General features: G+C 48.0%; 1 protein-coding gene across 1 annotated transcript in view; it reads right to left on the bottom strand.

The window, feature by feature from the left end:
• Positions 1-27,338, bottom strand: part of LOC149452305 (disintegrin and metalloproteinase domain-containing protein 10-like) — a 76,012-nt gene that overhangs the window by 12,289 nt on the left and 36,385 nt on the right. Inside the window, exons 8-14 of the mRNA XM_089689529.1 lie at positions 23,937-24,105; positions 23,223-23,389; positions 22,404-22,575; positions 14,475-14,625; positions 10,548-10,731; positions 4,111-4,210; positions 682-896 (exon numbers count right to left, since the gene is read on the bottom strand). Coding sequence (XP_089545655.1) covers positions 682-896; positions 4,111-4,210; positions 10,548-10,731; positions 14,475-14,625; positions 22,404-22,575; positions 23,223-23,389; positions 23,937-24,105 — 1,158 coding nt within the window. The remainder of the gene's footprint in view (positions 1-681; positions 897-4,110; positions 4,211-10,547; positions 10,732-14,474; positions 14,626-22,403; positions 22,576-23,222; positions 23,390-23,936; positions 24,106-27,338) is intronic.

Below are 27,338 nucleotides of genomic sequence, written 5' to 3'. Positions count from 1 at the left end.
AACAGAAGATTGGAAAAACATTGCCTGGTCTGATGAGTTTTGTTCAGATGGTAGGGTCAGAAATTGGCGTAAAGCATGGATCCATCCTGCCTTGTATGAATGGTTCAGGCTGGTGGTGGTGGTGTCATGGTGTGGGGGATCCATCCTGCCTTGTATCATTGGTTCAGGCTGGTGGTGGTGTCATGGTGTGGGGGACCCATCCTGCCTTGTATGAACGGTTCAGGCTGGTGGTGGTGGTGTCATGGTGTGGTGGATCCATCCTGCCTTGTATCAATGGTTCAGGCTGGTGGTGGTGTCATGGTGTGGGGGACCCATCCTGCCTTGTATGAACGGTTCAGGCTGGTGGTGGTGTCATGGTGTGGTGGATCCATCCTACCTTGTATGAACGGTTCAGGCTGCTGGTGTCATGGTGTGGTGGATCCATCCTGCCTTGTATCAATGGTTCAGGCTGGTGGTGGTGGTGTCATGGTGTGGTGGATCCATCCTGCCTTGTATGAACGGTTCAGGCTGGTGGTGGTGGTGTCATGGTGTGGTGGATCCATCCTGCCTTGTATGAATGGTTCAGGTTGGTGGTGGTGGGTGGTGGTGTAATGGTGTGGGGAAGATTTTCTTGACACTAACAAGTGGCCAGTGAGTGTAAATGTCCCGTTTTGGCCCACATATATGTAAAGAAGAGCTTACCTTCATCCATGCTGCTGGGTCCCGTTCTATCACCCTCAGGAAGGAATTCTTCAGCCTGGCTATGGGCCCATCGGCATCAACAAAGCGGCAAACGTGAAATTTATCACAGTAGCCTTGCCTCTGTCCACAAGGTGCCCCTGGTGAAAGGATGACAGCCCTATTGAAGAGGGGGGACAGTGCTGGAGATTTCGTACTTCTGCAGGAGGACGCGTCACCTGTAATGTAAGAACAATATGAGATAATGATGCAATGAGATAATAGTCACATTTATATTTATATTATAAAGCAAATATGGGGACATACAACTGTAGCAGAGGGCCCCCTCGCCCACCTTGTTCAGTGGAAGGAGGAGGCTCCATTAACTGTGCTCCTCACAATGCCCTGAACATGGATTACAGGGGATGATGGACTGGATCCTGTTCTGATTTACTAAACTGTGCTGCCCTTTAATGCTCCTAATGGGAAATGGCTCATAGGCATCCCTGTTACTACAATAGATGCATTGTCTGTTCTGCATTTAACAGTTATAAGTTCAGCCTTTTCCTGCGCTCAGGAGCTCCGGGAGACCATGCCTGATGGGACATAGGTGACTGGACACAAGTTCTGCCACCAGGTGTCTGGTCTTCCATTGGTAATCCTGGCCTGCTAACGCCAAGTGGGAGTAGAATGGAACACAGCTGCCATAGAAGACCCCATCACGCCGATGGGTTCTGTGCCTTACTTTTTTCCTAGTGAGGTGGCCCTGCTCCCACAGGCATTCACCTGCATACCCACCCCTGGGGTTACTCCAGCCTATTGCCTATGGGACTGCTCCTGGGATCCCTACAACACCCATGTGGGCAACCAACTCTACACAAAGAGAAATAGAGACGCTGCCACTAGGGGCCAACCACAAGTAGCTGCCCTTTGTACCAGACTGAAGCGTACGGTTAATGTCACAGGGATGCTAATGCTATCCTATTCCAATTTACTGTACTCATGCCGCTAGTGGGAAACTGCTCATAGGCTGTCCTGAAAAGAAAGAAAGAGAGAGAGAGAGAAAGAGAGAAAGAGAGAGAAAGAGAAAGAAAAAGAGAGGGGGGGAGAGGGGGGAGAGAAAGAAAGAAAGAAATAGAGAATGAAAGAGGAAGAAATGGAGAGAGGGAGAGAGAGGGGGGGGGGGGGGTAGAGGGAGGGAGAGAGAGAGAGAAAGAAAGAAAGAAAGAAAGAAAGAAAGAAAGAAAGAAAGAAAGAAAGAAAGAAAGAGAAAGAAATAGAGAGGGGGGAGGGAGGGAGAGAGAGAGAGAGAGGGGGGGGGAAGAAAGAAAGAGAAAAAGAAGGGGAGAGAGTAATACAAGCAAGAGAGAGAGAGAGAGAGAGAGAGAGGGGGGGGAGAGAAAGAAAAAAAGAAAGTAAGAAAGAGAAAAAGAAGGGGAGAGGGTAAAACAAGCAACCACAGAAAAGAAAGAAAAAAACAAGCAGCGCAGTAAATAAATGGTTAACACTTCCGCCTGGCAGTACTCGGGTCTTTGGTTCAAATTCCAACCATGACATTACCTCCCTGGAGTTTGCATGTTTTCCCTGTGCCTGCATAGTTTTCTTCTGTGTACGCACACTCCAAAGACATGCTGGGAGGTGAATTGGCTCCTGTCTAAATTGTCCCTAGTATGTGTATGTATGAATGTGAGTTAGGGACCTTAGATTGTACGCTCCTCGGGGGCGGGGACTGATGTGAATGTACAATATATATTTAAAGCTCAGGTACATTGAGTACCTGAAATAAATAAATAAAAGAAAATCACAGACAAAAATGAAAGCTTGCAGATGAAGACTACAGCCTGGAGGTGGCAGTATTCATCTTCAGTGTCGGGTATTTCCAGTAATAGCTCAGCAGTCAGTTGCACTATTCAAAATGATAATAAATTATTTATAAAATAGAAAGAAAAATGTCCTCCTGTAATAAAAAGAGGACTTTGTTTTATTAAAGCACATTTTTCTTGAAATGCATATTGAAGTATATAAGCTATTTAGGTGCAAATTAGTACTCCAGTTATCATCAGCTGACACGTGCCGACTGTTAAATTTGTTCCCAGCATGCAGGCCAGTGTTCTTCAACCTTCTGTCAGTCAAGGCACCCTTTAGAATTGTGCGCAATCTCAGAGCACACCAGTCTGGGGGCTTTTTTTTTTTTTCGCTTTCCTGCACGTTACATTTTTAATGGACTGCTCTATGTGAGTGAAACACGCAAAAAAGGTGCACATTTGCTAGAAGCGTGGGGGCATCATTAAGAAATAATGGCACCATCTGCAAATAGCAAATCCCCCCTTCTAGAAAAAAATCCCCCCCTTCCAATCCCCCCTTCTAGCACAAACACCCCTCCCAACATAAACCCCCCAAATGTTACCACCTAGCACAAATTCCCACTCCTAACACAAACTGCTCCCAACCCCCCTCCTAGCACAAATCCCCCCCACCACCACCACCAAATCCCCCCTTCTAGCACAAATTTCCACTGCTAACACAAACTGCTCCCTCGCTCCCAGCCCCCCCTCCTACCAAAAATTGCCCCTCACCAATTCCCCCCTCCTAGCACAAATTTTCCCCCACACACACACACACCAAATCTCCTCTCCTAGCACAAATTTCCCCCCACCAAATCCCCCCTCCTAGCACAAATTCCCCCCACCACCACCAATTCCCCCCTCCTAACACAAATTCCCGCTGCTAACACAAACTGCTCCCTCGCTCCCAACCCCCCTCCTAGCACAAATTGCCCCCCACCAAATTCCCCCTCCTAGCACAAATTGCCTCCACCAAATTCCCCCTCCTAGCACACATTTCCCCCCACCAAATCCCCCCTCCTTCCAACAATTATCCCCCACCACTTCCCCCCCTCTTAGCACAAATCCCCCCACCACCATCACCAAATCCCCTCTCCTAGCACAAACTGCCCCCCACCAAATCTCTCCTCCTAGCACAGATTTTCCCCCAAAATCCCCCTCCTATCTCTTCACAGGAGACAGAAGCAGAAAGGAGGAGAGAGCTGGGAGGGGGTGTGAGCTGTGCTATCTCTACTACTGTCATTGAAAAACTGAAAGCTGTTGCCCGACATGTCCTCAACATCAATGACACCATTGGTCGGTAAGATGTGGGCAGGCGGCCTGCACAGCTTTCAGGTTTTCCATGGCAATAGTACAGATAATTACAGGGAGGAGGAGAGAGTAGGGGGGAGGTGAGGGCTGTGCTCTCTCTCCTCTCTGTGCATGGGAGTTAACACAGGATCCCGCTCAGACTGGACTGTTGCCACAGCACCATGGAGGACTGTTCATGGCACCTCTGTTGGAAAACACTGATACAGCCATCAATGACAACTGGTCACAAAAGGGTTAAAGGAGATTGCATCAGGTTGTATAGTGTAGCCAGCTTAATTGTCAGTCACTTTGTGGTTACCTGGCTTCCGGCAGCACAGCTGGCACATCTCGTACATGTTCTCTGTCGTACAATCACATTGCTCCAAACCGAATTTCACACAAACAGATTGGCTGCACACCTAAGAATAAAGACGATACAATACAGTCATTGGCAGGTATTAAAGCAAAACTCCACCCAGAATGAAGTTTTCACATAGAGCTTTGATCCCCTAAGGAAAAAAAAAGCTAATCCATCGACAGACTGTAAAATCAAATATTCATTTCCACATTGGATTCCAATTATTTCCAGCCTACTCCTAGTATTCTGAACCACCTCGAAGTTAGTAAACATTCTATGTGAAGATCTCTGCACATTTACTTCCCTGAATTCTATGGCCCATAGTCACTGTGCCCCATGAGTAGGGACTGTTGTGTAGGCAGGTGCAGTCTGCTGTTTCCACTGCAGGTGGCGCTCAACCACAGCGGCAATCCAGAGGGAGAGGAAGTCATGGAGAACAAGGTTCCTCTGTTATTTCCTGAGTCACTGGGGTAGCGATCCAATTGGATGCTGGCTGCCCATGAGACCCTGATGGCCATCTTAGGTTTGGCAGAGAATATTTAAGACCTTGGCCCCTGGGTTTGGGGCATGTTATGCGAGTGGGTGGAGCAGGGGCAGACTGACCATTTGAGCACTCGGGCTCTGCCCAAGGGCCCGGGGTCAGTAGGGGGCACCATGAAATGCCCCTGGTAACTTTTTTATAGGCTTTTTTGAGTGTGGGCAAGGACACAGGGTCCCCATGATCCCCTATTGCCCGGGGGCCCCATGAGTTGTCAGTCCGCCCTGGGGTAGAGTAGGGAAAGGTACCCCATCTGTGAGGGACCATACCAGTGATAGGGAAAGGTTCTTGACGTGGAGGGAAAGTGTAGAGTCGCATCTCTCTGGAAACCTTCCAGAGTGGGCATGAGGCGGCCAAGGCATATTCTACCCCTCTCAACAGTCGCTGTCGGTTCAGCTGGAACCTACTTCTTCATGATATTGGGACTGTGAGTTTGCCCAACTGGGTAGCTTTCCCACCGAAATTGTTGTAAACTCTTGCTGTGTTACATCAATACAAGTTTTCTATCGCACCTGTGTGAATTATTGGCACCACGCCATGCTGCACCCTGCCTTCACTTGGCATAATCAGAAGGATATGTCCCTTTGCGACGGGTGTGGAAGGAGGACTGGGCTCCAGCATAGATTCGGCCTTAGACCTGACCAGGGGCGGACTGACCATTTGGAAACTCGGGCACTGCCCGAGGGCCCGGGGTCAGTAGGGGGCCCCATGAGATGCCCCTGGTATCTTTTTCATAGGCTTTTTTGAGTTTGGGCAAGGACACAGCGGCCCTATGATCCTCTATTGCCCGGGGGCCCCATGAGTTATCAGTCCGCCCCTGGACCTGACACCGAGATTAATGGCTCTAACACTCTGGCAGAGTGGAAGGAGAGACTGGATAGTGCTGTGCGCCCGTACCAGGTCCCAGCCCGGCTGGTGGCGGAATTAGCTATTAACACTTTGGAGTCGAATGCCCACCACGCGGTGATGGCGCTCCCAGAACATGAGCGGGTCACCCTAGAACAGATATTGTCCCTCTTGGAGAGCCTGTTTGGGGAGAAGCTGCCACAGGTGCAGATTTTTCTTAAGGAAGCAGCAGGAAGACCGGAGTTTCACCCACTATGCAGTGGTCATGCAGAATCTCAGGAGATGCCTAGAAAAGAGGGATGTTCACGGCTTCACTGATTCAGATCACATACTGAGGGATCAATTCATACCTGGTCTGAAGGCAGGCCTGGTCTGGAGAGCCCTGCAGGAAGTTAAAGCGCAACCCATCTTTTCTTTTATCAATGTGCTGTTGGATGCAGTTGCGAGGGAGCAAAAAGAGGTGGATGAAAAAATAGCAGTCACCAAGGAATTTGAGCCTGCATACCTTAAGGAGGAGGACCTGGCATCATGACCCATGTCGGCCATGCAGACAGCACTTATGAAGATAGATCATTATCTAGCCACTTTAAAGCACAGCCTCCTCTAAAAAAGATTTTTACCAACTCCATAAGTACGAGAACCCATTGCGCAAGGACCCAGAAGAAGACATAAAATATTGGCAGTGTGGTCACTATGGACACATATCCAAGAACTGTGGGTGGTCTGGATCCAGGAACCCTTCCAGGCTGTCATTTAAATACTAACTCCGGGGAAAGAGGGACAACCCTGGGACAAGAGAGACAAGAGGGACTCAGAGTCCCAACAAGTCTGAAGGCACGGTCACGCCAAGCCCAGTGATGTCCGCCCTAGTCAATGGGCAAGAGATCTCATGTTTGATCGACACTGGGTCCGAGGTCACTATCATGGAATATGATTTCTATGTGCAGAGATTTGGAGCCCAGAAACAACTGGACCCCTGTTGGTTGTCCCTCTGAGAGGCCAGTAATCTGCCTATTTTGATCGAAGACATCACTTGGGTGAAGATTCAAATCGAGGACCAGGTGGTGGGTGTCAGAGTGGTCATGAAGGACTTGAAACTGCCCTGTCTGCTAGACAAATATGAGCATTCGGGCAGGAGTGCCTGTGGCTGTGACCTGTGGGCAGCGTGACTTAGAGTACTTCAGGCTTTTACAGCACAACACAAAGCTACTTAAAGGCAGCCTGAACAAGTGGGAGTGGTCCGTACCCCCAAAGCAAAAGTTAATCTTGGCACCACTGCATTGGTGGTCTGGTCCCTGACATTGGGGGCTCACAGGAAGCTACCAGGAGCTACAGTGATGGAAGAACCCCACAAGGATCCTGTAATGTCAGGAGAGTAGTTGGTGGGCCATACCCTAAGGCCCAGGCCTACCTCACAAGTGTGTCAAAAATTGTCTGCTGTTGCACAGGCAATCCTGAGACAATGGGATTGGCTGGAATTGTGAGACAAGGTACTCTACCCAAATATTTTCTGAACATGGGGACATCCTGCAAGTTGCAGTCCCCCAGTCACATATCTTGGAAGTATTTCAAGTAATCCACACCACCAAACTTTGAATCCGCGATAATGACTGAACTCTGTCGCTTAAGTTGCATCAGGAAGTCCCATACCACTCCATATCATCCCCAAGGCAACAGTGCCTGTGAGCGGTTTAACCGCAGCTTTTTGGGAATGCTGCGGACTCTAGAGCTGAGTCACTGGGATCAGTGGTACCCAGGGGCAGACTGACCATTTGGAAACTCGGGCACTGCCCGAGGGCCCGGGGTCAGTAGGGGGCCCCATGAGATGCCCCTGGTACCTTTTTCATAGACTTTTTTGAGTTTGGGCAAGGACACAGTGGCCCCATGATCCCCTATTGCCCGGGGCCCCATGAGTTGTGAGTCCGCCCCTGGTGGTACCAACACATAGGGGCCAGGGTGTGGAAATATAACAACACTGTCCACAAGTCCACACGCCCTTTTTCATAATGTTTTTGGAGATATGACCAAATGCCCGTGGACCTCCTGATGGGAACACCTTCCGCCCAGAACACCTAGGTAAAGGAGAATTGGGAGCGGATGCAAAAAGCCAGTTTCTGTTGGACAAGCACAAAGAAATGGTTTCTGATCCTGTTCTGGGGTGACTGCCACTGCATCCAGGGGACCAGTTGTTGGTAAAGAACACCAAGCATACCTGTACCTGGTGGTGGGGCAACCTATTCCATCTACCCCGATCTATGACTCCATAGGGGCCTGACTTCATGAAAAGGAGACTGCATCGAAACATGCTGAGACCTTGTGTGCTGGGCGGTGACTACCGAGGAAGCCTTCCAGTGACTAGAAGCTATTCTTCCCCCGTATATGAGTGACTGGTTACTGCCTCCCCTCGAACTTGAGCCTCCAGCCTCTGCCGACTCAAAAGACTGACAGCTCTGGTGTTGGGGGTCCAGGATACCTAACAACCCCATCCAGTACAACGGACTGTACTGATATGTCTGAACATGCAAACTTGGGCCCAGGTGATGGGCCAGCGGAGGACATGTGTGACCCCCTGCCACTACCTTCAGATGAGTTTTCGCCAAGTGACTCAGCTGAAAGTCAAGAAAACCAGCACCCTTTGTGGTAAAACCGCGGGCAACTCCCTGCAAGATAATCGGATTATGTTGTTTGAAATTGTTTATTGTTCGGCTTTACCATACCCCATTGTGTTATCAGTGTTACTGTGTTTTCATGTGGTTGTGATGCCGAGGACAGCAGTTAAAACTGTGGGGGGGGAGTTGGAGTGTAGACAGGTGCAGTCTGCTGTCTGCACTGCAGGTGGCGCTCAACGGCAGAGACAATGCAGATGGAGCAAAAGTCATGGAGAACAAGGTTCCTCTATGGTTTCCAGAGTCACTGGGGTAGAAATCCAATTGGATGCTAGCCGCCCATGTGACTCTGGCAGCCATCTTATGTGAGTGTATTCAAGAGCCAGGCCCCTGGGTTTGGCACACATGTGAGTGGGAAAAATAGGGACAGGTACCCCGTCTGTGAGGGACAATACTAGTGATAGGGAAAGGTTCCTGACGAGGGTGGAAAGTGTAGGGTCGCATGTATAAATACATCAGTGGTTCATATAGTGAACTCGGTGTAGTTATTCCCCCTGAGGTCATCACAGAGGACAAGGGGGCGCTCTTTACGTCTGGAGGAAAATAAATGTCATCTCCAAACACAGAAAGGTTTCTTCACAGTGAGAGCTGTGAGAATGTGGAATAGACTCCCTCCAGAGTTGGTTGTGGCCAGCTCAGTGGATTGCTGTAGGAAAGTCCTGGATTCTTTCTTGGATACACAGAATATAACTGGATAGAACATTTATAGGGAAAGTTGATCCAGGGAATATCCAATTGCCTCTCGGGGGATCAGGAAGGAATTTTTTCCCTGCAGGAGAACATTGGATTATGCTTTGCTGGGTTTTTTTGGCTTCCTCTGGTTGCTAAGGAGTGGGCCAGCAAGCCTGCCGCCACCTCCTTAGCAACCAATGACTCATCAGCATGCAGCCCAGCAGGCCAGAAAAGGGGGGGGACGAGTGAGAAACCCCCCTCCTAAATTATTCCAGGCCATATGTCCTCAACACGGGGGGGGGGGGTTTGGAGCCCGCCACCTTGTGACATCATCGACCCAGCATGCCCCTGTTTGATGACGATGCAAGAGGGCAGAGTCACCCAGTGACGTCATCGGGTGGCCCTGCCCCTTAGTTATTTAGGAACTGTCAGATGGTGTAGATGTCAGATGGCTGAAGCCTTCGTCGGGTGCAGAGCTCTTTTTTTTTTGGTTTCCTGCCATTCATTGTGATGGACATCGGATCTACTTCGAGGGACATTTATTTTTTGGCTGTTTTTGTTTTTTAAAAAGGACTTGTAAAAACTGTTTTAACACTTTTTACACTTTTTTGGTGAATGTACCCCTACTCATTCACATGGGGGCCAGATTCCAATAAGTCACCCCCCTGCACGCCCACAACCACCAGGCCAGGGTTGTGGGGAAGAGGCCCTTGTCCTCATTAACATGGCAACAAGGTGCTTTGGGGGGTTCCAGCCTACCCCAAAGCATCCCCCCATGTTGAGGGCATGTGGCCTGGCATGGTTCGAGGGGGGAGCTCACTCGCCCCTCCCTTTTCTGGCCTGCATGCTTGGAAAAGGGTCTGGAAAGGATTTTGGGGAGGACCCAAGCTATTTTTTTTTGCAAGTTTTGGCGTGGGGTTCCTCTAAAAAGTCCATACGAGACCCAAAGGGCCTGGTACGGATGGGGGGGACCATTTGTAATTTTTTTTTTTTTTTACATTCAGCTATCAACAGGGAGCCTTGCTGACAGCTGATACGTCATCGGTTGTTAAGGATGTGGTGGCTAGTTTGCTGGCCTGCTCCTCAGCAACCAACTATTCAAATAGAATTCAGATCGGTCTATCAGTTTTCGACCGATTCGAATTCTAATCGTTTAAAAAATTGTAATTTTATTACATTCAGCTGTCAACGGGGAACCTTGCTGACAGCTGATAAGTCAACGGTTGTTAAGGACGTGGCAGCCAGTTTGCTGGCCTGCTCCTTAGCAACAAACTATTCTTCAAATAGAATTCAGATTGGTCTATCAGATTCGAATTCTAATCGTTCCAAAAATTTTAATTTTGTTAGAAAATGTATCAGCGATAGGAAACAAATTTTGAAAAAGAATAACAAAACAAAATTAGTAACATAACAAATATACCCAAAAGGAAGCTAGACAAATTTTTCTGTTCTGCGCATATCTACTGGCGTCACTGGAGGGGAAGGGAGTGTTGGAGGGTTTACGTTTTAGGGTGGTGTAGTGTTGGGCATGACTTAGGTAACACGGATTACAAAGTTCCCAGGTATACACACACAGACTACATACATACTGTACACCGCGCTGTACACGGCATTGTACACGGCATGATAGCAGTACATCCAGAGAAATGGCTGATCGTTGGGTTTTGTCTCATTACCCCATTCAGGCATATTCTGGTTCCATAGCTGCACAAGGTGTAGTTCTCCTTCGGTTTGGGATTGGGGCATTTGGCCGACTCTCCTGTACAGAAGTCTGCAAAACTGCATTCCGCCTCATCCCGACATTGCTCTCCTTTAGCTTTGAGTTCACACCGCTGGCTGCAGCATTGTCCTTGACTGGGACTGGAGAGATGAGGATATAGACTGTTAGGTATACATGAAATACAGGTACATGCAGCATGTACAGGGCCTTGAAAAAGTCTTCACACCCCTTGAAATGTTCCCCATGTTGTCATGTTACAATGTATTCCCCCTCCCCCCCTGAAATGCCCCCCATGTTGTCATGTTACAATGTATTCCCCTCCCCTCTGAAATGTCCCCCATGTTGTCATGTTACAATTTATCCCCACCCTGAAACGTCCCCCATGTTGCCATGTTACAATGTATCCCCCCCCCCATGTTGTCATGTTACAATGTATCCCCCCCCCATGTTGCCATGTTACAATGTATTTATTGGGATTGGATGGGATGGACCGACACAAAGCGGCACATAATTGTGAAGTGGAAGGAAAATGAGAATCCATTTGTGACCAATAAATCTGTGAAAAGTGTGGCGGCATTTGTATTCAGCCCCCCGGAGGCAATACTTTGGAGGACCCCCTTTGGCTGCAATTCCGGCTGCAAGTCTTTTTGGGGATGTCTCTTTGCATATCTAGAGAGGAACATTTCTGCCCATTCTTCTTTGCAGGATCACTCAAGCTCTGTCAGATTGGATGGAGAGCATCTGGGAACAGCAATTTTCAGGTCTGGCCACAGATTCTCCATTGGATTTGAGTCTGGACTGTGACTGGGCCATTCTAACACATGAAGATGCTTTGATCGGAACCATTCCATTGTAGGTCTGGCTGGATGTTTCGGGTCGTTGTCCTGCTGGAAGGGGAACCTCCGCCCCGGCCTCAAGTCTTTTGCAGACTCTAACAGGTTTTCTTCTAAGATTGTTCTGTATTTGGCTCCATCCATCTTCCCATCAACTCTGACCAGCTTCCCTGTTCCTGCTGAAGAAAAGCATCCCCACCACATGATGCTGCCACCACCATGTTTCACAGTGGGGATGGTGTGTTCAGGGGGGTGTGCAGTGTTAGTTTTCCTCCACACAGAGAGTTGTGCTTTTAGGCCAAAAAGTTCCATTTTGGGCTCCTCTGACCAGAGCCCCTTCTTCCGCATGTTTGCTGTATCTCCCCATATGGCTTCTCACAAACTGCAAACGGGACTTCTTATGGCTTTCCTCCAACAATGGCTTTCTTCTTGTCACTCTTCCATAAAGGCCAGATTTGTGGAGTGCACGACTAATAGTTGTCCTGAGGACAGATTCTCCCACCTGAGCTGTGGATCTCTGCAGCTCCTCCAGAGTTCCCATGAGGCTCTTGGCTGCTTCTCTGATGAATGCTTTCCTTGCCCGGCCTGTCAGTTTAGGAGGACGGCCATGTCTTGGTAGGTTGGCAGTTGTGCCTTGCTCTTTCCATTTTCGGATGATGGATTGAACAGTGCTCTGTGCGATTTTCAAAGCTTGGGATATTTTTTTTATAACCTAACCCTGCTTTACACTTCTCCACAACTTTATCCCTGACCTGTCTGGTGTGTTCCTTGACTTTCATGATGCTGTTTGTTCACTAATGTTCTCTAACAAACCTCTGAGGGCTTCACAGAACAGCTGGATTTATACTGAGATCACATGACACACAGGGGGACTCTATTTACTAATTAGGTGACTTCTGAAGGCAATTGGTTCCGCTAGATTTTAGTTAGGGGTATCAGAGTAAAGGGGGCTGAATACAAATGCCGCCACACTTTTCACAGATTTATCTGTGAAACATTTTGATAAACATTTCTCATTTTCCTTCCACTTCACAGTTCTGGGCCACTTTGTGTTGGTCTATCACATCAAATCCCAATAAAATACAATTATGTTTTTGGTTGTAACATGACAAAATGTGGAAAATTTCAAGGGGGAGGGGGACTTTTTCAAGACGCTGTATATGCATATGTGTGTGTTAAAATAGCAGAATTCACATATCAGTCTAGTGTCAGGCTGCAAGTCCCCCACTAGAAATACAATATATTAAATACAGTATACCCACATGAAGACCCGGCATTTTCTGGGATGTTTTGTTACAAGTTTAAATCTGTATTTTTTTCTAGAAAATTACTTATTACCCCCCCCCCAAAAAAAAATATATATATATATATATATATATATATATATATATATATATATATATTTTATTTTTTTTTTATTATTGCAAAGACCCTAGAGAATAAAATGACAATCGTTTGCAATTTTTGTTTTAGGTCACATGGTATTTGCACAGCATTTTTTTTCAAACGCAATTTTTTTTTAGAAAAAATACACTTTAGTGAATGAAAAAAAAAAACCCCCACAATATATACCACATTTTTTTTATTTGTAAAATATGAAAGAGGATGTTATGGTAAGTAATTAGATGCCTAACATGTCACGCTTTAAAATTGCGCACGCTTGTGGAATGGCGACAAATTATGGTACAAAAATATCTCCATGGGTGACGTTTTAAAAAAATGTTACAGGTTACCTATTTTGAGTTGTAGTGGAGGTCTAGTGCTAAAATGATTTCTCTCAATCTAATGTTTGCAGCGATACCTCACGTGTGTTCTGCTAACACCATTTGCATATGTGTGCACAATTCTTTGGCCAATCACAGTGCATGATGACGTCACAAGGGGCAGGGTCACCCTGGCCCCTTGTGACGTCATCACACTATTTAGGAACTGTCAAGACTGGCGCAGCTGTCAGCCGGCGGGAGCCAGCGTCGGGAGCAGAGTGTTTTTTTTTTCTTTTCCAGGTCGGTGGCGGGCATCGTGATTGATGTCGGATCTACTTTGGGGGACATTTTTTTTAATTTGTGTTTTTATTAAAGGACTTGCCAAAGACTGTCTTATGTAATTTTTACACTATCAGCAAGCCAGGGGATCAGCAAACCAGAGGATCAGAAGAGCTGGGGGTTACTACTGAGTGGGGGATCAGCAGAGCTGGGGGTTACTACTGAGTGGGAAATCAGCAGAGCTGGGGGTTACTACTGAGTGGGCGATTAGCAAAGCTAGGGGTTACCACTAAGTGGGGGATCAGCAGAGCTGGGGGTACTACTGAGTGGGCGATTAGCAAAGCTAGGGGTTACCACTAAGTGGGGGATCAGCAGAGCTGGGGGTACTACTGAGCGGGGGATCAGCAGAGCTGGGAGTTACTATTGAGTGGGGGATCAGCAGAACTGGGGGTTACTATTGAGAGGGGGAACGACAGAGCTGGGGGTTACTACTGAGTAGGGGAACAGCAGAGCTGGGGGTTACTATTGAGATGGGGACCAGCAAACCAGAGGATCAGCAGAGCTGGGGGTTACTACTGAGTGGGGAATCAACAGAGCTGGGGGTACTACTGAGTGGAGGATCAGCAGAGCTGGGAGCTACTATTGAGAGGGAGAACGACAGAGCTGGGGGTTACTACTGAGGGGGGAACAGCAGAGCTGGGGGTTACTATTGAGAGGGGGACCAGCAAATCAGAGGATCAGCAGAGCTGGGGGTTACTATTGAGAGGGGGAATGACAGAGCTGGGTGTTACTACTGAGTGGGGGAACAGCAGAGCTGGGGGTTGCTATTGAGAGGGGGACCAGCAAACCAGAGGATCAGCAGAGCTGGGGGTTACTACTTAGTGGGGAATCAGCAGAGCTGGGGGTACTACACAGGACATCTGCCAAGCTTCATTAAAGCATCAGAAAAGCACATTGAAGCGATAGGCGCTTTATTGTGCGTTGAGGTCGAAGCACGTGTAAATTAGCCCTTAGTGGTGAGGCCGCATAATTATAATAATGTCGATTTTTACAGATGCCGTCACCCACCTGCACTGCTTTCCTGGTTTCAGTGTGCACTGTAGCCCCTCTTGTGCATTGGCGCTGTAACAACAGGTGTCATTGTCTTTGTCATTGAACCCCACATCACATTGTTCCCCGGCTTCTACAATTTGGTTACCGCACGTCGGCCGGTCACTCTCTGCAATGAGAAGTAAATGTCATCCACCGAGAAATACACACAGCGGCATAAATGTAAGCTTGTCTGGTCTGTTGGCTAAGATCAAGTGTGGTCCTCCACTCACTGCGACGGGAATACCTTAGATCTTGTCTTCTCTCACCACTGTACTCCCTACAACCTCACAAACACCCCCTTTCCTCTCTCTGATCACAATCTCATCACCTTCACAGTCTCCTTGTCCTCTAACACCTACCCCACTAAACAGCAGACAATTACCAGCAGAAATCTCCAAAACTTGAACCCTGCTCCCTTCCACTCTGCAACTGACCAATTCTATGACGGCATCAATCCCCTGTCCTGCCCTGACCTGGCCACTGCTGTCTACAACAGTTCTCTTTCATCCACACTAGACTCACTTGCTCCCCTAACAACAGGAAGCATCAGGCCCCGACCGTTACAACCTTGGCAGACTGACCACACCCAAAATTTAAAACGACATAGTCGTGTGCTGGAGCGATTGTGGCGTAAAACCAAATCCCACCAAGCGCTCACCCGATATAAATCTGCCTTCCTAACATACAATTCCTCCCTTCACACTGCTAAACAAGCCTACTTTGTCACTCTTATTAATACTAGAGATGAGCGAATTTCTCAAAAATTCGATTCGGCTGATTCGGCGAATTCCAGTGTGAAATTCGATTCGATGCGAATTTCTTCGCTACGAAGATGACTTATAAAAAGGGTTTCTAGGCTTCAGAGAGCCTTTAAATTAGTGCAGAACACTGTACCTTTAATTTAAATGCCCTTGGAGATGAGGAAAGAGAAGGAGAAGGAGAAGGAGAAGGAGAAGGATGAGAAGAAGGAGAAGGATGAGAAGAAGGAGAAGGAGAAGGATGAGAAGAAGGAGAAGGAGAAGGATGAGAAGAAGGAGAAGGATGAGAAGAAGGAGAAGGAGAAGGAGAAGAAGGATGAGAAGAAGGAGAAGGATGAGAAGAAGGAGAAGGATGAGAAGAAAGAGAAGGATGAGAAGGAGAAGGATGAGAAGAAGGAGAAGGAGAAGGATGAGAAGAAGGAGAAGGATGAGAAGAAGGAGAAGGATGAGAAGAAGGATGAGAAGAAGGAGAAGGATGAGAAGAAGGAGAAGGATGAGAAGAAGGATGAGAAGAAGGATGAGAAGGAGAAGGATGAGAAGAAGGAGAAGGAGAAGGATGAGAAGGAGAAGGATGAGAAGAAGGAGAAGGAGAAGGATGAGAAGAAGGAGAAGGAGAAGGATGAGAAGAAGGAGAAGGATGAGAAGAAGGATGAGAAGAAGGAGAAGGATGAGAAGAAGGAGAAGGATGAGAAGAAGGATGAGAAGAAGGAGAAGGATGAGAAGAAGGAGAAGGATGAGAAGGAGAAGGATGAGAAGACGGAGAAGGAGAAGCAGAAGGAGAAGGATGAGAAGAAGGAAAAGGAGAAGGATGAGAAGATGGAGAAGGAGAAGGATGAGAAGATGGAGAAGGAGAAGGATGAGAAGATGGAGAAGGAGAAGGATGAGAAGAAGGAGAAGGATGAGAAGAAGGAGAAGGATGAGAAGAAGGATGAGAAGAAGGAGAAGGAGAAGGATGAGAAGAAGGAGAAGGATGAGAAGAAGGAGAAGGAGAAGGATGAGGAGAAGGAGAAGGATGAGAAGAAGGAGAAGGATGAGAAGAAGGAGAAGGAGAAGGATGAGAAGAAGGAGAAGGATGAGGAGAAGGAGAAGGATGAGAAGAAGGAGAAGGATGAGAAGAAGGAGAAGGATGAGAAGAAGGAGAAGGAGAAGGATGAGAAGATGGAGAAGGAGAAGGATGAGAAGAAGGAGAAGGAGAAGGATGAGAAGAAGGAGAAGGAGAAGGATGAGAAGAAGGAGAAGGATGAGGAGAAGGATGAGAAGAAGGAGAAGGATGAGAAGAAGGAGAAGGATGAGAAGAAGGAGAAGGATGAGAAGAAGGAGAAGGAGAAGGATGAGAAGAAGGAGAAGGATGAGAAGAAGGAGAAGGATGAGAAGAAGGAGAAGGAGAAGGAGAAGCAGAAGGAGAAGGATGAGAAGAAGGAAAAGGAGAAGGATGAGAAGATGGAGAAGGAGAAGGATGAGAAGAAGGAGAAGGATGAGAAGAAGGAGAAGGAGAAGGATGAGAAGATGGAGAAGGAGAAGGATGAGAAGAAGGAGAAGGAGAAGGATGAGAAGAAGGAGAAGGAGAAGGATGAGAAGAAGGAGAAGGAGAAGGATGAGAAGAAGGAGAAGGAGAAGGATGAGAAGAAGGAGAAGGATGAGAAGAAGGAGAAGGAGAAGGATGAGAAGAAGGAGAAGGAGAAGGATGAGAAGAAGGAGAAGGATGAGAAGAAGAAGGATGAGAAGAAGGATGAGAAGAAGGATGAGAAGAAGGAGAAGGATGAGAAGAAGGACAGTTCTGTGACAGTTTCCGTCTATTTCTGACAGTTCTGGGACATTCACTCCATACAGCTGTTTCAACCGCTGTATGGAGGGAATGTCATGGAACTGTCAGAAATAGACTATTAATGACAGTTCTGGGACTGTCCTTCCATGCAGCGGTTGAAACATTGTATGTATTTGTTTCCATAAATGGATCCATTTATGGAAACAAATAGATACAATGTTTCAACCGCTGTATGGAAGGACAGTCCCAGAACTGTCATTAATAGTCTATTTCTGACAGTTCTATGACATTCCCTCCATACAGCGGTTGAAACAGCTGTATGGAGTGAATGTCCCAGAACTGTCAGAAATAGACTATTTATGACAGTTCTGGGACATTCCCTCCATACAGCGGTTTCCGGCAAAAAGTGTATGTGCAGAGTTCCTCTATTCTGCAGATACACTTAGAGGAGCTCTGCAGATACACTTAGAGGAGCTCTGCACATACACTTTTTGCCGGCTTGGAATTATTCTTATTTTCATCCTACTTCTTCTTCTTCTTCTTCTTCTTCTTCTTCTTCATCCTCATCCTCATCCTCTTCTTCTTCTTCTGAGGATGAGGATGAAGAAGAAGAAGAAGAAGAAGAAGTAGGATGAAAATAAGATTAATTCCAAGCCGGCAAAAAGTGTATGTGCAGAGCTCCTCTAAGTGTATCTGCAGAGCTCCTCTAAGTGTATCTGCAGAATAGAGGAACTCTGCACATACACTTTTTGCCGGCTTGCAATTATTCTTATTTTCATCCTACTTCTTCTTCTTCTTCTTCATCCTCTTCTTCTTCTTCTGAGGATGAGGATAAAGAAGAAGAAGAAGAAGAAGAAGAAGTAGGATGAAAATAAGATTAATTCCAAACAGGCAAAAAGTGTATGTGCAGAGCTCCTCTAAGTGTATCTGCAGAATAGAGGAACTCTGCACATACACTTTTTGCCGGCTTGGAATTATTCTTATTTTCATCCTACTGCTTCTTCTTCTTCATCCTCATCCTCATCCTCAGAAGAAGAGGATGAGGATGAGGATGAAGAAGAAGAAGAAGAAGAAGAAGAAGAAGTAGGATGAAAAGAAGAATAATTCCAAGCCGGCAAAAAGTGTATGTGCAGAGTTCCTCTATTTCTGACAGTTCTCTCACAGCTTCTTCACATGTACAGCGGTTGAAACATCTGTATCCTAAATGTAAACTAATAGATACAATGTTTCAACCGCTAAACATGTGTTCCTTCTGTCAGAGAACTGTCAGAAATAGCGGAGCTCACTGCAGGGACACTTTTGCCGGCTGATCGGGAAATGTTCGATTCGCGCACCCGAAGTAGGCAAAATTTCGGTTTCGCCGCGAATCGAATATTTCCTGAAATTCGACTCGAATTCCGGTTCGCCTGGTTCGATTCGCTCATCTCTAATTAATACCTTCTCTTCGAGTCCTCATCGGCTCTTCTCTATTTTTAACTCTCTACTTTCTTCGCCTCCACCGCCACCCAGCGCCTCACTCACTGCCCACGAGATTGCAAATCATTTCAAAAAGAAGATTGATGCAATTCGTAGGGACATCACCACTACACAAACACCCACCCCACTTAGCATTCCTCATATCATACCTCCCTCAACACTCTCCTCCTTTGACCTCGCTACCACCGAAGAGGTCGCTAAGATCTTCTCAGAAGCCCGCCTCACCACCGCCCCCTGGACCCTGTCCCCTCACAACTCCTTCAGTCACCCTCCTCCTCCATCCTACGCTCACTCACTTCTTCAATCTTTCCCTCTCTACAGGTGCCTTCCCCTCCCCTCTAAAGCATGCGCACATCAATCCCATACTTAAAAAACCCTTCCTTGACCCCACCAACCTGAACACCCTTAGACCCATCTCTCTGCTGCCATTTACCTCTAAACTCCTAGAACGTTTAGTCTACAATCACCTGAGCTCCCACCTCACTGACAACAACCTTCTCGACCCTTTACAGTCTGGCTTTCGCCCTCTACACTCCACTGAAACTGCCCTACCAAAACTCTCTAAGGATCTGCCAACTGCTAAAACCAATGGCCACTACTCTGTACTCATCCCAACCAACGGCCACTACTCCGTACTCCTACTACTCGACCTCTCTGTGGCTTTTGATACGGTTGACCATCCCCTCCTCCTCAAAAAACTTCACTCTTTTGGCCTCAGCGACTCCGCTCTCTCCTCGTTCTCCTCTTATCTATCGCAGCGCTCCTTCAGTGTTACCTATAACGCTGCCACCTCTCTTCACTCCCTCTCTCTGTAGGGGTCCCTCAAAGTTCTGTCCTTAGACCCCTTCAGTCTCCACTCGCATCACTAGCCTACTAAGTGACATATCAGCATGGATGTCACTCCACTTCCTCAAACTCAACCTTTCCAAAACTGAGCTCTTAGTATTTCCCCCCCCCCCCACCCATGCCACCTCCAATGACTTCACCATAAATATTGATAACACCATCCTCAGTCCATCCCCTCACGCCAGGGTACTAGGGGTAACCCTAGACTCCCATCTGTTCTTCCAGCCCCAGATCCAATCGCTGACAAAATCATGTAGACTTCACCTCCGCAACATCTCCAAGATACGACCATTCCTAACCTCGGAAACCACTAAGCAACTTATTCACTTTCTTGTCATATCTCACCTTGACTATTGTAACTCACTCCTCATTGACCTATCTCATCACAGGCTATCCCCTCTTCAGTCTATTATGAATGCTGCTGCCAGACTCATCCACCTTACTAACCGTTCCGTATCTGCCACCCCTCTCTGCCAATCCCTCCACTGACCTCCACTCAGTGTCCTCCACCCCGCTCTGCCAATCCCTCCACTGACCTCCACTCAGTGTCCTCCACCCCTCTCTGCCAATCCCTCCACTGACCTCCACTCAGTGTCCTCCACCCCTCTCTGCCAATCCCTCCACTGACCTCCACTCAGTGTCCTCCACCCCTCTCTGCCAATCCCTCCACTGACCTCCACTCAGTGTCCTCCACCCCTCTCTGCCAATCCCTTCACTGGCCTCCACTCAGTGTCCTCCACCCCTCTCTGCCAATCCCTCCACTGACCTCCACTCAGTGTCCTCCACCCCTCTCTGCCAATCCCTCCACTGACCTCCACTCAGTGTCCTCCACCCCTCTCTGCCAATCCCTTCACTGGCCTCCACTCAGTGTCCTCCACCCCTCTCTGCCAATCCCTCCACTGACCTCCACTCAGTGTCCTCCACCCCTCTCTGCCAATCCCTCCACTGACCTCCACTCAGTGTCCTCCACCCCTCTCTGCCAATCCCTCCACTGGCCTCCACTCAGTTTCCACCACCCCTCTCTGCCAATCCCTCCACTGGCTCCCAGTTGCCCAACGGATAAAATTAAAAACACTAACAATGACATATAAAGCCATCCACAACACTGCCCCAAATTACATAACCGATCTTATCTCTGAATATCACCCAAACTGTACTCTCCGCTCCTCGCAAGACTTCCTACTCTCTAGCTCCCTTGTCTCCTCTTCCCATGCTCATCTCCAAGACTTTTCCAGGGTGGCACCCGTCCTCTGGAACTCCCTACCCCAATCTATCAGACTATTGCCTACTCTACTTACTTTTAGGCGATCACTGAAAACCTTTCTCTTCAGGGAAGCCTATCCCGCCCTCTGCTAATACTGGAATCCTCTACTCTTCCAACCAGTCCATCCCCCACAGTTATTACCTATTGTACCATTCACCCCTCCCTCCTAGATTGTAAGCTCCCAGGATCAGGGCCTCCTATCCTTCTTGTATTGAACTGTATTGTTGCTGTATTGTCTCCCACTATAATGTAAAGCGCTGAGCAAACTGTTGGCGCCATAAATCCTGTATAATAATAATAGTTCAATAATTGTTCAGTCGATGCCACTTGTCTTTTAGCTGAGCTGGCTGACTTTATAGTATCTATGCTGGTGTGCTGGTATGATGGGGGTCCTGAAGGTCCTCCTTGTGGGAAAGAAACCGGTTGATGCTATGGTCCTTGGACATGGCCGAGGTGCAGGACTGTCCTGGCAAAACCAGGACGGTTGACATGTACGGTAAGTGGTATTGGGGTGATTACACTCATGTGGCAGGTGCTTTTATAATGAATCATACCAGCCCAAACTGTATTATAGGGCCTGGAAGCCCATTTTTTCTTGGAAAGATGGAAAACGTTTCCATAGACCTCAGCTGCCCATGCAGGGGTTCTTCCACATCAATAGTTAACTGAAAATTCCAAGCCACCTGGCTCCTTTGTCAGCAGCCCCCCTGCTCTTCTTACCAGTCCCTCCGATTGTGTTTTACTCAGCTTTCCTGGTTCAGTTGGATCACTCAGCCTTTAGCCACAGCTCTCTGATGCACAGCCCACTCCTGGCCTCTGGATAGGGGTTCTCCTGACACCCCAATAGAAGCCCACCTGACTCCTGGGATAAGACCTCTGACCTCCTGTCTCTTGACTCCTGGCTGAGGGCACCTCTGACCCCTGGGTGAAACCTCCTGTCTCGTGACTCCTGGCTGGATCACCTCTGACCCCTGAGTGAGACCTCCTGCATCTTGACTCCTGGTTGGATCATCTCTGACCCCTGAGTGAGACCTCTTGCCTCCTGACTCCTGGTTGGATCACCTCTGACCCGTGTTTCAGACCTGCTGCCTCTTGACTCCTGGCTGGGGCACCTCTGACCCCTGGGTGAGATCTCCTGCCTCTTGTCTCCTGCCTGGGGCACCTGTGACTCCTGGCTGGATGACCTCTAAACCCCCAGTTGAGACTTCCTGCCTCTTGACTCCTGGTTGGATCACCTCTGACCACTGGTTGAGGTTTCCTGACTCCTGGCTGTGGGCACCTCTGACTCCTGGTTGAGACCTCCTGACTCCTGGCTGGGGTACCTTTGACCCCTGGATGAGGCCTCCTGCCTCTTGACTCCTGGCTGGGGCACATCTGACTCCTGGGTGAGACCTCCTGCCTCTTGAATCCTGGCTGGGGCACATCTGACCCCTGGGTGAGACCTCCTGTCTCCAATATGTGAGCCCCAAACTATCCTCAAGGTTGTGTATATAATGACCCAGCACATCTGTGTACTCAGACAAGCTGCAGGTATCCAGTAAAATCTGGACACAGGATTGAAGTTTCCGTCCCATCAAAGACACTTTGGAACCTCCAAGCTCAGGGACTGCCGAATCTATAGAAGGCCAAAAACAGCTTTCCCTGCTCAGAGACCACGGTCTGGGACCTCACACTAAACCTTGATGCAATTCCTGTGTCATGTTCCCCTGCATTTCCACAGTGGGCGGGGCCTCGCACGGTCACAGGGAGTACTGTTAGCAGTGGTGATGGCAGTGGAAGTATTGCTGCCTACTTACCGACAAAACACTTATCCTTCTTTACTTTCAGGAGATTAGAAATATAATGAATGGAGCAAGGAGAGAACTTGTCATTGTTGTACTGGTTTCCGTCCACCGCGTGTGAGAACATCAAATAATTTCCATACGGACTATTCACCGAGAACTTGGCACATTCCTTATCTCCATCGTGCTGAAATAAAACAAATCGCAAAGAAAATGCAAAACATCCAAACCACTACTACTGTATATTATTGTGTCCAGCCGTGGAACTGGAGACTTTCCGAGGTCTGTACACCCGCTGTGCCCACTATGAGGGGTTCCCACCATCCCGGTGCTGCGTTCCTGGGTCTGTACACCCACTGTGCCCATTATGAGGGGTTCCCACCATCCCTGTGCTGAGTTCCTGGGTCTGTACATCCGCTGTGCCCATTATGAGAAGTTCCCACCATTCCTGTGCTGAGTTCCGGGGTCTGTACACCCGCTGTGCCCATTATGAGGGGTTCCCACCATCCCTGTGCTGCGTTCCCGGGTCTGTACGCCTGCTGTGCCCATTATGAGGGGTTCCCACCATCCCTGTTCTGAGTTCCGGGGTCTGTACACCCGCTATGCCCATTATGAGGGGTTCCCACCATCCCTGTGCTGAGTTCCCGGGTCTGTACGCCCGCTGTGCCCATATACTGTATATGACTTGCCTGGAGTTCACATACAAGTAGACCTGAGAGAAGTCGTTGCTTCTGCTGATCACATTCTCAGACCCTCTTAGCTGTGTGATTTACACCCCACAAATGTTCAGCATTAGATTCTTTGAGCAGCAAAGATGTTCCAGATGTCACTTACAGGAGCGCCCATGCTGTGCCCCATCTCATGTGCCAGGGTGATATGGATGACCCTCTGAGGTAAGTACTGCCCGTACTTCTGTATGGTCACCACTCCCGTATTCAGAGATGCCTTTTCTGTGCTGTTTTGCATTTTATCAAACTTCGAGCATATTCCTCCAAAATTCCCTGCAAAAAAATAATGGAAACCTTTCAATAATGTTTCATTTCTGGTTCTATTTAGATAATTAGGGTTGTGTGGGGTTCCCACCATCCCTGTGCTGAGTTCCCAAGTCTGTACACCAGCTATGCCCATTAGGAGGGGTTCCCACCATCCCTGTGCCAAGTTCCTGGGTCTGTACACCAGCTATGCCCATTAGGAGGGGTTCCCACCATCCCTGTGCCAAGTTCCCAGGTGTAGTTATGAAGAAAAACCCCCCAGAGTTATTTATCCTGTGAAATTGCAGGGACATTCGTTTTGTGCACAAGGATGCAATATTGACTGTTTCTGGGCATTTTTCCCTCCAGGGCGAATGTTATTCATTCATACAGAATGGAGTGAATCCACAAAGTACCACCTGATGGCCACTAGATGGAACTGATAACTACATATTTACCACGATCATCGGTTCCATCTAGTGGCCATCATGTGGTATGTTCCTGAGCCACTCTCTATTTTATGAATGAATAACGTTCGACCCGGAAGGAACAAAGCCCTCTGACATTTGTTTTTTACCGGATCTTCCAATCCAGGCCAGCCCCAGGGTGCCACTGTAGTCGCGGTTTGTCAGCAGGTAGGAAAGGCAGACGTGGTTCCAGTTGTTTCTGGAATGCAGCATCAGCAGCTTTTCGATCCCGATGTAAGGAGAACTCAGAGGGTCACCTGGCTGCTCCTCCTGCATGATCTATACAGAGTACAGGAATGGGAAATGTCTCGTCAATAGATAAAATAACTACAATACCAACAGTAACTACTCCAGACCAGTCCTAATATGCCAGTCTGCTGGAAATGCATACTCTCTAATGCAGGCCATAGATGGGTCGAAACCGGCAACGAAAAATCGGTCGTTCAATCGGTTGACATTTCCACCAATGGTAAAAAAATCGGCTGATTTTCGTCCCGTCTACGGCCGGCATTTAGTTACTTCTGTCCCTGCAGAGAGCTCCGCTATTATATTTGACATGAAAAAGTCTTGCGGTTGCAAAAATGTATCCATTTGTATCCATTTCAGATACAGATGTTTTTATTTGGATACAAATAGATACATTTTGCAACCGCAATACTTTTCATGTAAAATATAATAGCGGACTGGAATTCTTCTTCTTCTTCTCCTTCTTCTTTTTCTTCTTCTTGCAGGTCACGGCTCATGCGCACATTTTTTATCAGTAAAACAATTGGCCGATTTGCCCATCATTGCCGGGAAAATCAGACGATCAATGTGCCAAAACCCCGAAAAACGGCCGACCAATTAACTCACTAACAGTGCGAAAATCGGCCATTTTTTTTTCTGCCGACAAATAAGCCGTTTTTCGACCCGTCTATGGCCGGCATAAGTTTCACCCTTTTTTTTTTATTTTAGACTCAAGGAATATTTTATGTTTTTATTTATTATGGTCAACATTCAAAATTATTGTTTTAATTCTTTTTTTTATAAATATAAAGATATAAATGTGTGCTTTGGGGTTTAATATTGCTTTAAGTGAATAATATTGATTATCTTCTTACAGTGACATCTGAAAGTGGGTGGAACATGTTGTCTCTGAAGTTGAAGGCAGAAAAAATGAACATTGCAGTTCGTTGTGTAGGGGGCTGTGTAGCTGCAGAGTGGTCAGGGTGTCCATGCTGACCAGTTTCCACAACCAAAAGTGCCTACAATGAGCACGTGATCATCAAAACTGAACCACGGAGCCATGGAAGAAGGTGGCCTGGTCTGATGGATCGCGTTTTCTTTTCCATCATGTGGATGGCTGGGTTGGTGAGCTCCCCTAACCTATTGTGTATGGGGCTGTGTAGCTGCAGAGTGGTCAGGGTGCCCATGCTGACCCGTGTCCACAACCAAAAGTGCCTACAATGAGCACGTGATCATCAAAACTGAACCACGGAGCAATGGAAGAAGGTGGCCTGGTCTGATGGATCACATTTTCTTTTCCATCGTGTGGATAGCTGGGTTGGTGAGCTTCCCTAACCTATTGTGTAGGGTGCTGTGTAGCTGCAGACTGGCCAGGGTGCCCATGCTGACCAGTTTCCACAGCCAAAAGTGCCTACAATGAGCACGTGATCATCAAAACTGGACCACAGAGCCATGGAAGAAGGTGGCCTGGTCTGATGGATCACATTTTCTTTTCCATCATGTGGATGGCTGGGTTGGTGAGCTTCCCTAACCTATTGTGTATGGGGCTGTGTAGCTGCAGAGTGGTCAGGGTGCCCATGCTGACCCGTGTCCACAACCAAAAGTGCCTACAATGAGCACGTGATCATCAAAACTGAACCACGGAGCAATGGAAGAAGGTGGCCTGGTCTAACGGATCACATTTTCTTTTCCATCGTGTGGATAGCTGGGTTGGTGAGCTTCCCTAACCTATTGTGTATGGGGCTGTGTAGCTGCAGAGTGGTCAGGGTGCCCATGCTGACCCGTGTCCACAACCAAAAGTGCCTACAATGAGCACGTGATCATCAAAACTGAACCACGGAGCAATGGAAGAAGGTGGCCTGGTCTAATGGATCACATTTTCTTTTCCATCGTGTGGATAGCTGGGTTGGTGAGCTTCCCTAACCTATTGTGTAGGGTGCTGTGTAGCTGCAGACTGGCCAGGGTGCCCATGCTGACCAGTTTCCACAGCCAAAAGTGCCTACAATGAGCACGTGATCATCAAAACTGGACCACAGAGCCATGGAAGAAGGTGGCCTGGTCTGATGGATCACATTTTCTTTTCCATCATGTGGATGGCTGGGTTGGTGAGCTTCCCTAACCTATTGTGTATGGGGCTGTGTAGCTGCAGAGTGGTCAGGGTGCCCATGCTGACCCGTGTCCACAACCAAAAGTGCCTACAATGAGCACGTGATCATCAAAACTGAACCACGGAGCAATGGAAGAAGGTGGCCTGGTCTAATGGATCACATTTTCTTTTCCATCGTGTGGATAGCTGGGTTGGTGAGCTTCCCTAACCTATTGTGTAGGGTGCTGTGTAGCTGCAGACTGGCCAGGGTGCCCATGCTGACCAGTTTCCACAGCCAAAAGTGCCTACAATGAGCACGTGATCATCAAAACTGGACCACAGAGCCATGGAAGAAGGTGGCCTGGTCTGATGGATCACATTTTCTTTTCCATCATGTGGATAGCTGGGTTGGTGAGCTTCCCAAACCTATTGTGTAGGGTGCTGTGTAGCTGCAGACTGGCCAGGGTGCCCATGCTGACCAGTTTCCACAGCCAAAAGTGCCTACAATGAGCACGTGATCATCAAAACTGGACCACAGAGCCATGGAAGAAGGTGGCCTGGTCTGATGGATCACATTTTCTTTTCCATCGTGTGGATGGCGGGGTGGGTGAGCTTCCCTAACCTGGGGAAGACATGGCACCAGGATGCAGTATGGGAAGAAGACAATCCGGTACAGGCAGTGTGATGCTCTGGGCAATGTTCTGCTGTGAAACCTTGGGTCTGTCCATTCATATGGATGTCACTGGACATGTACCACCTATCTAAACATTGTTGGTGACCAAGTACGCCCCTTCATGGAAATGGTATTCCCTGATGGCAGTGGCCTCTTTCAGCAGGATAATGCACCCTTGTTCAAGAATGGTTCGAGGAACACAACAACAAGTTAGAATTGTTGACATGGCCTCCAAATTCTCTATATCTCAATCCACCGAGCATCTGTGGGATGTGCTTGCAGAGTAGGCTGATTGTACCTCTTCCATGTTCCCCTCCTCGTTGGGCACCAGGCAAGGGTCACATGAGAGGCCCACGCTAAGCACTTTGAACAGGGTCACTTGCCTTACACATGGGGTACCTTTACTTGGATCGATTGACTGAATGCTATGTAGTACCCTCCTAGTTAGCTAGGGGGAGCTAGACTCCAAATGTTAATCAGGGCTGAGTAGCAGCCTGGGTGTGATAACTAGCAGTGGCCAAATTTTGG

The sequence above is a fragment of the Staurois parvus genome, unplaced genomic scaffold, assembly GCF_062004578.1.
Source record: "Staurois parvus isolate SC_StPar_1 unplaced genomic scaffold, SC_StPar_1.0 ptg000483l, whole genome shotgun sequence".
In the NCBI taxonomy this organism is placed as follows: domain Eukaryota; kingdom Metazoa; phylum Chordata; class Amphibia; order Anura; family Ranidae; genus Staurois; species Staurois parvus.
This window is presented reverse-complemented; position numbering and strand designations above follow the sequence as displayed.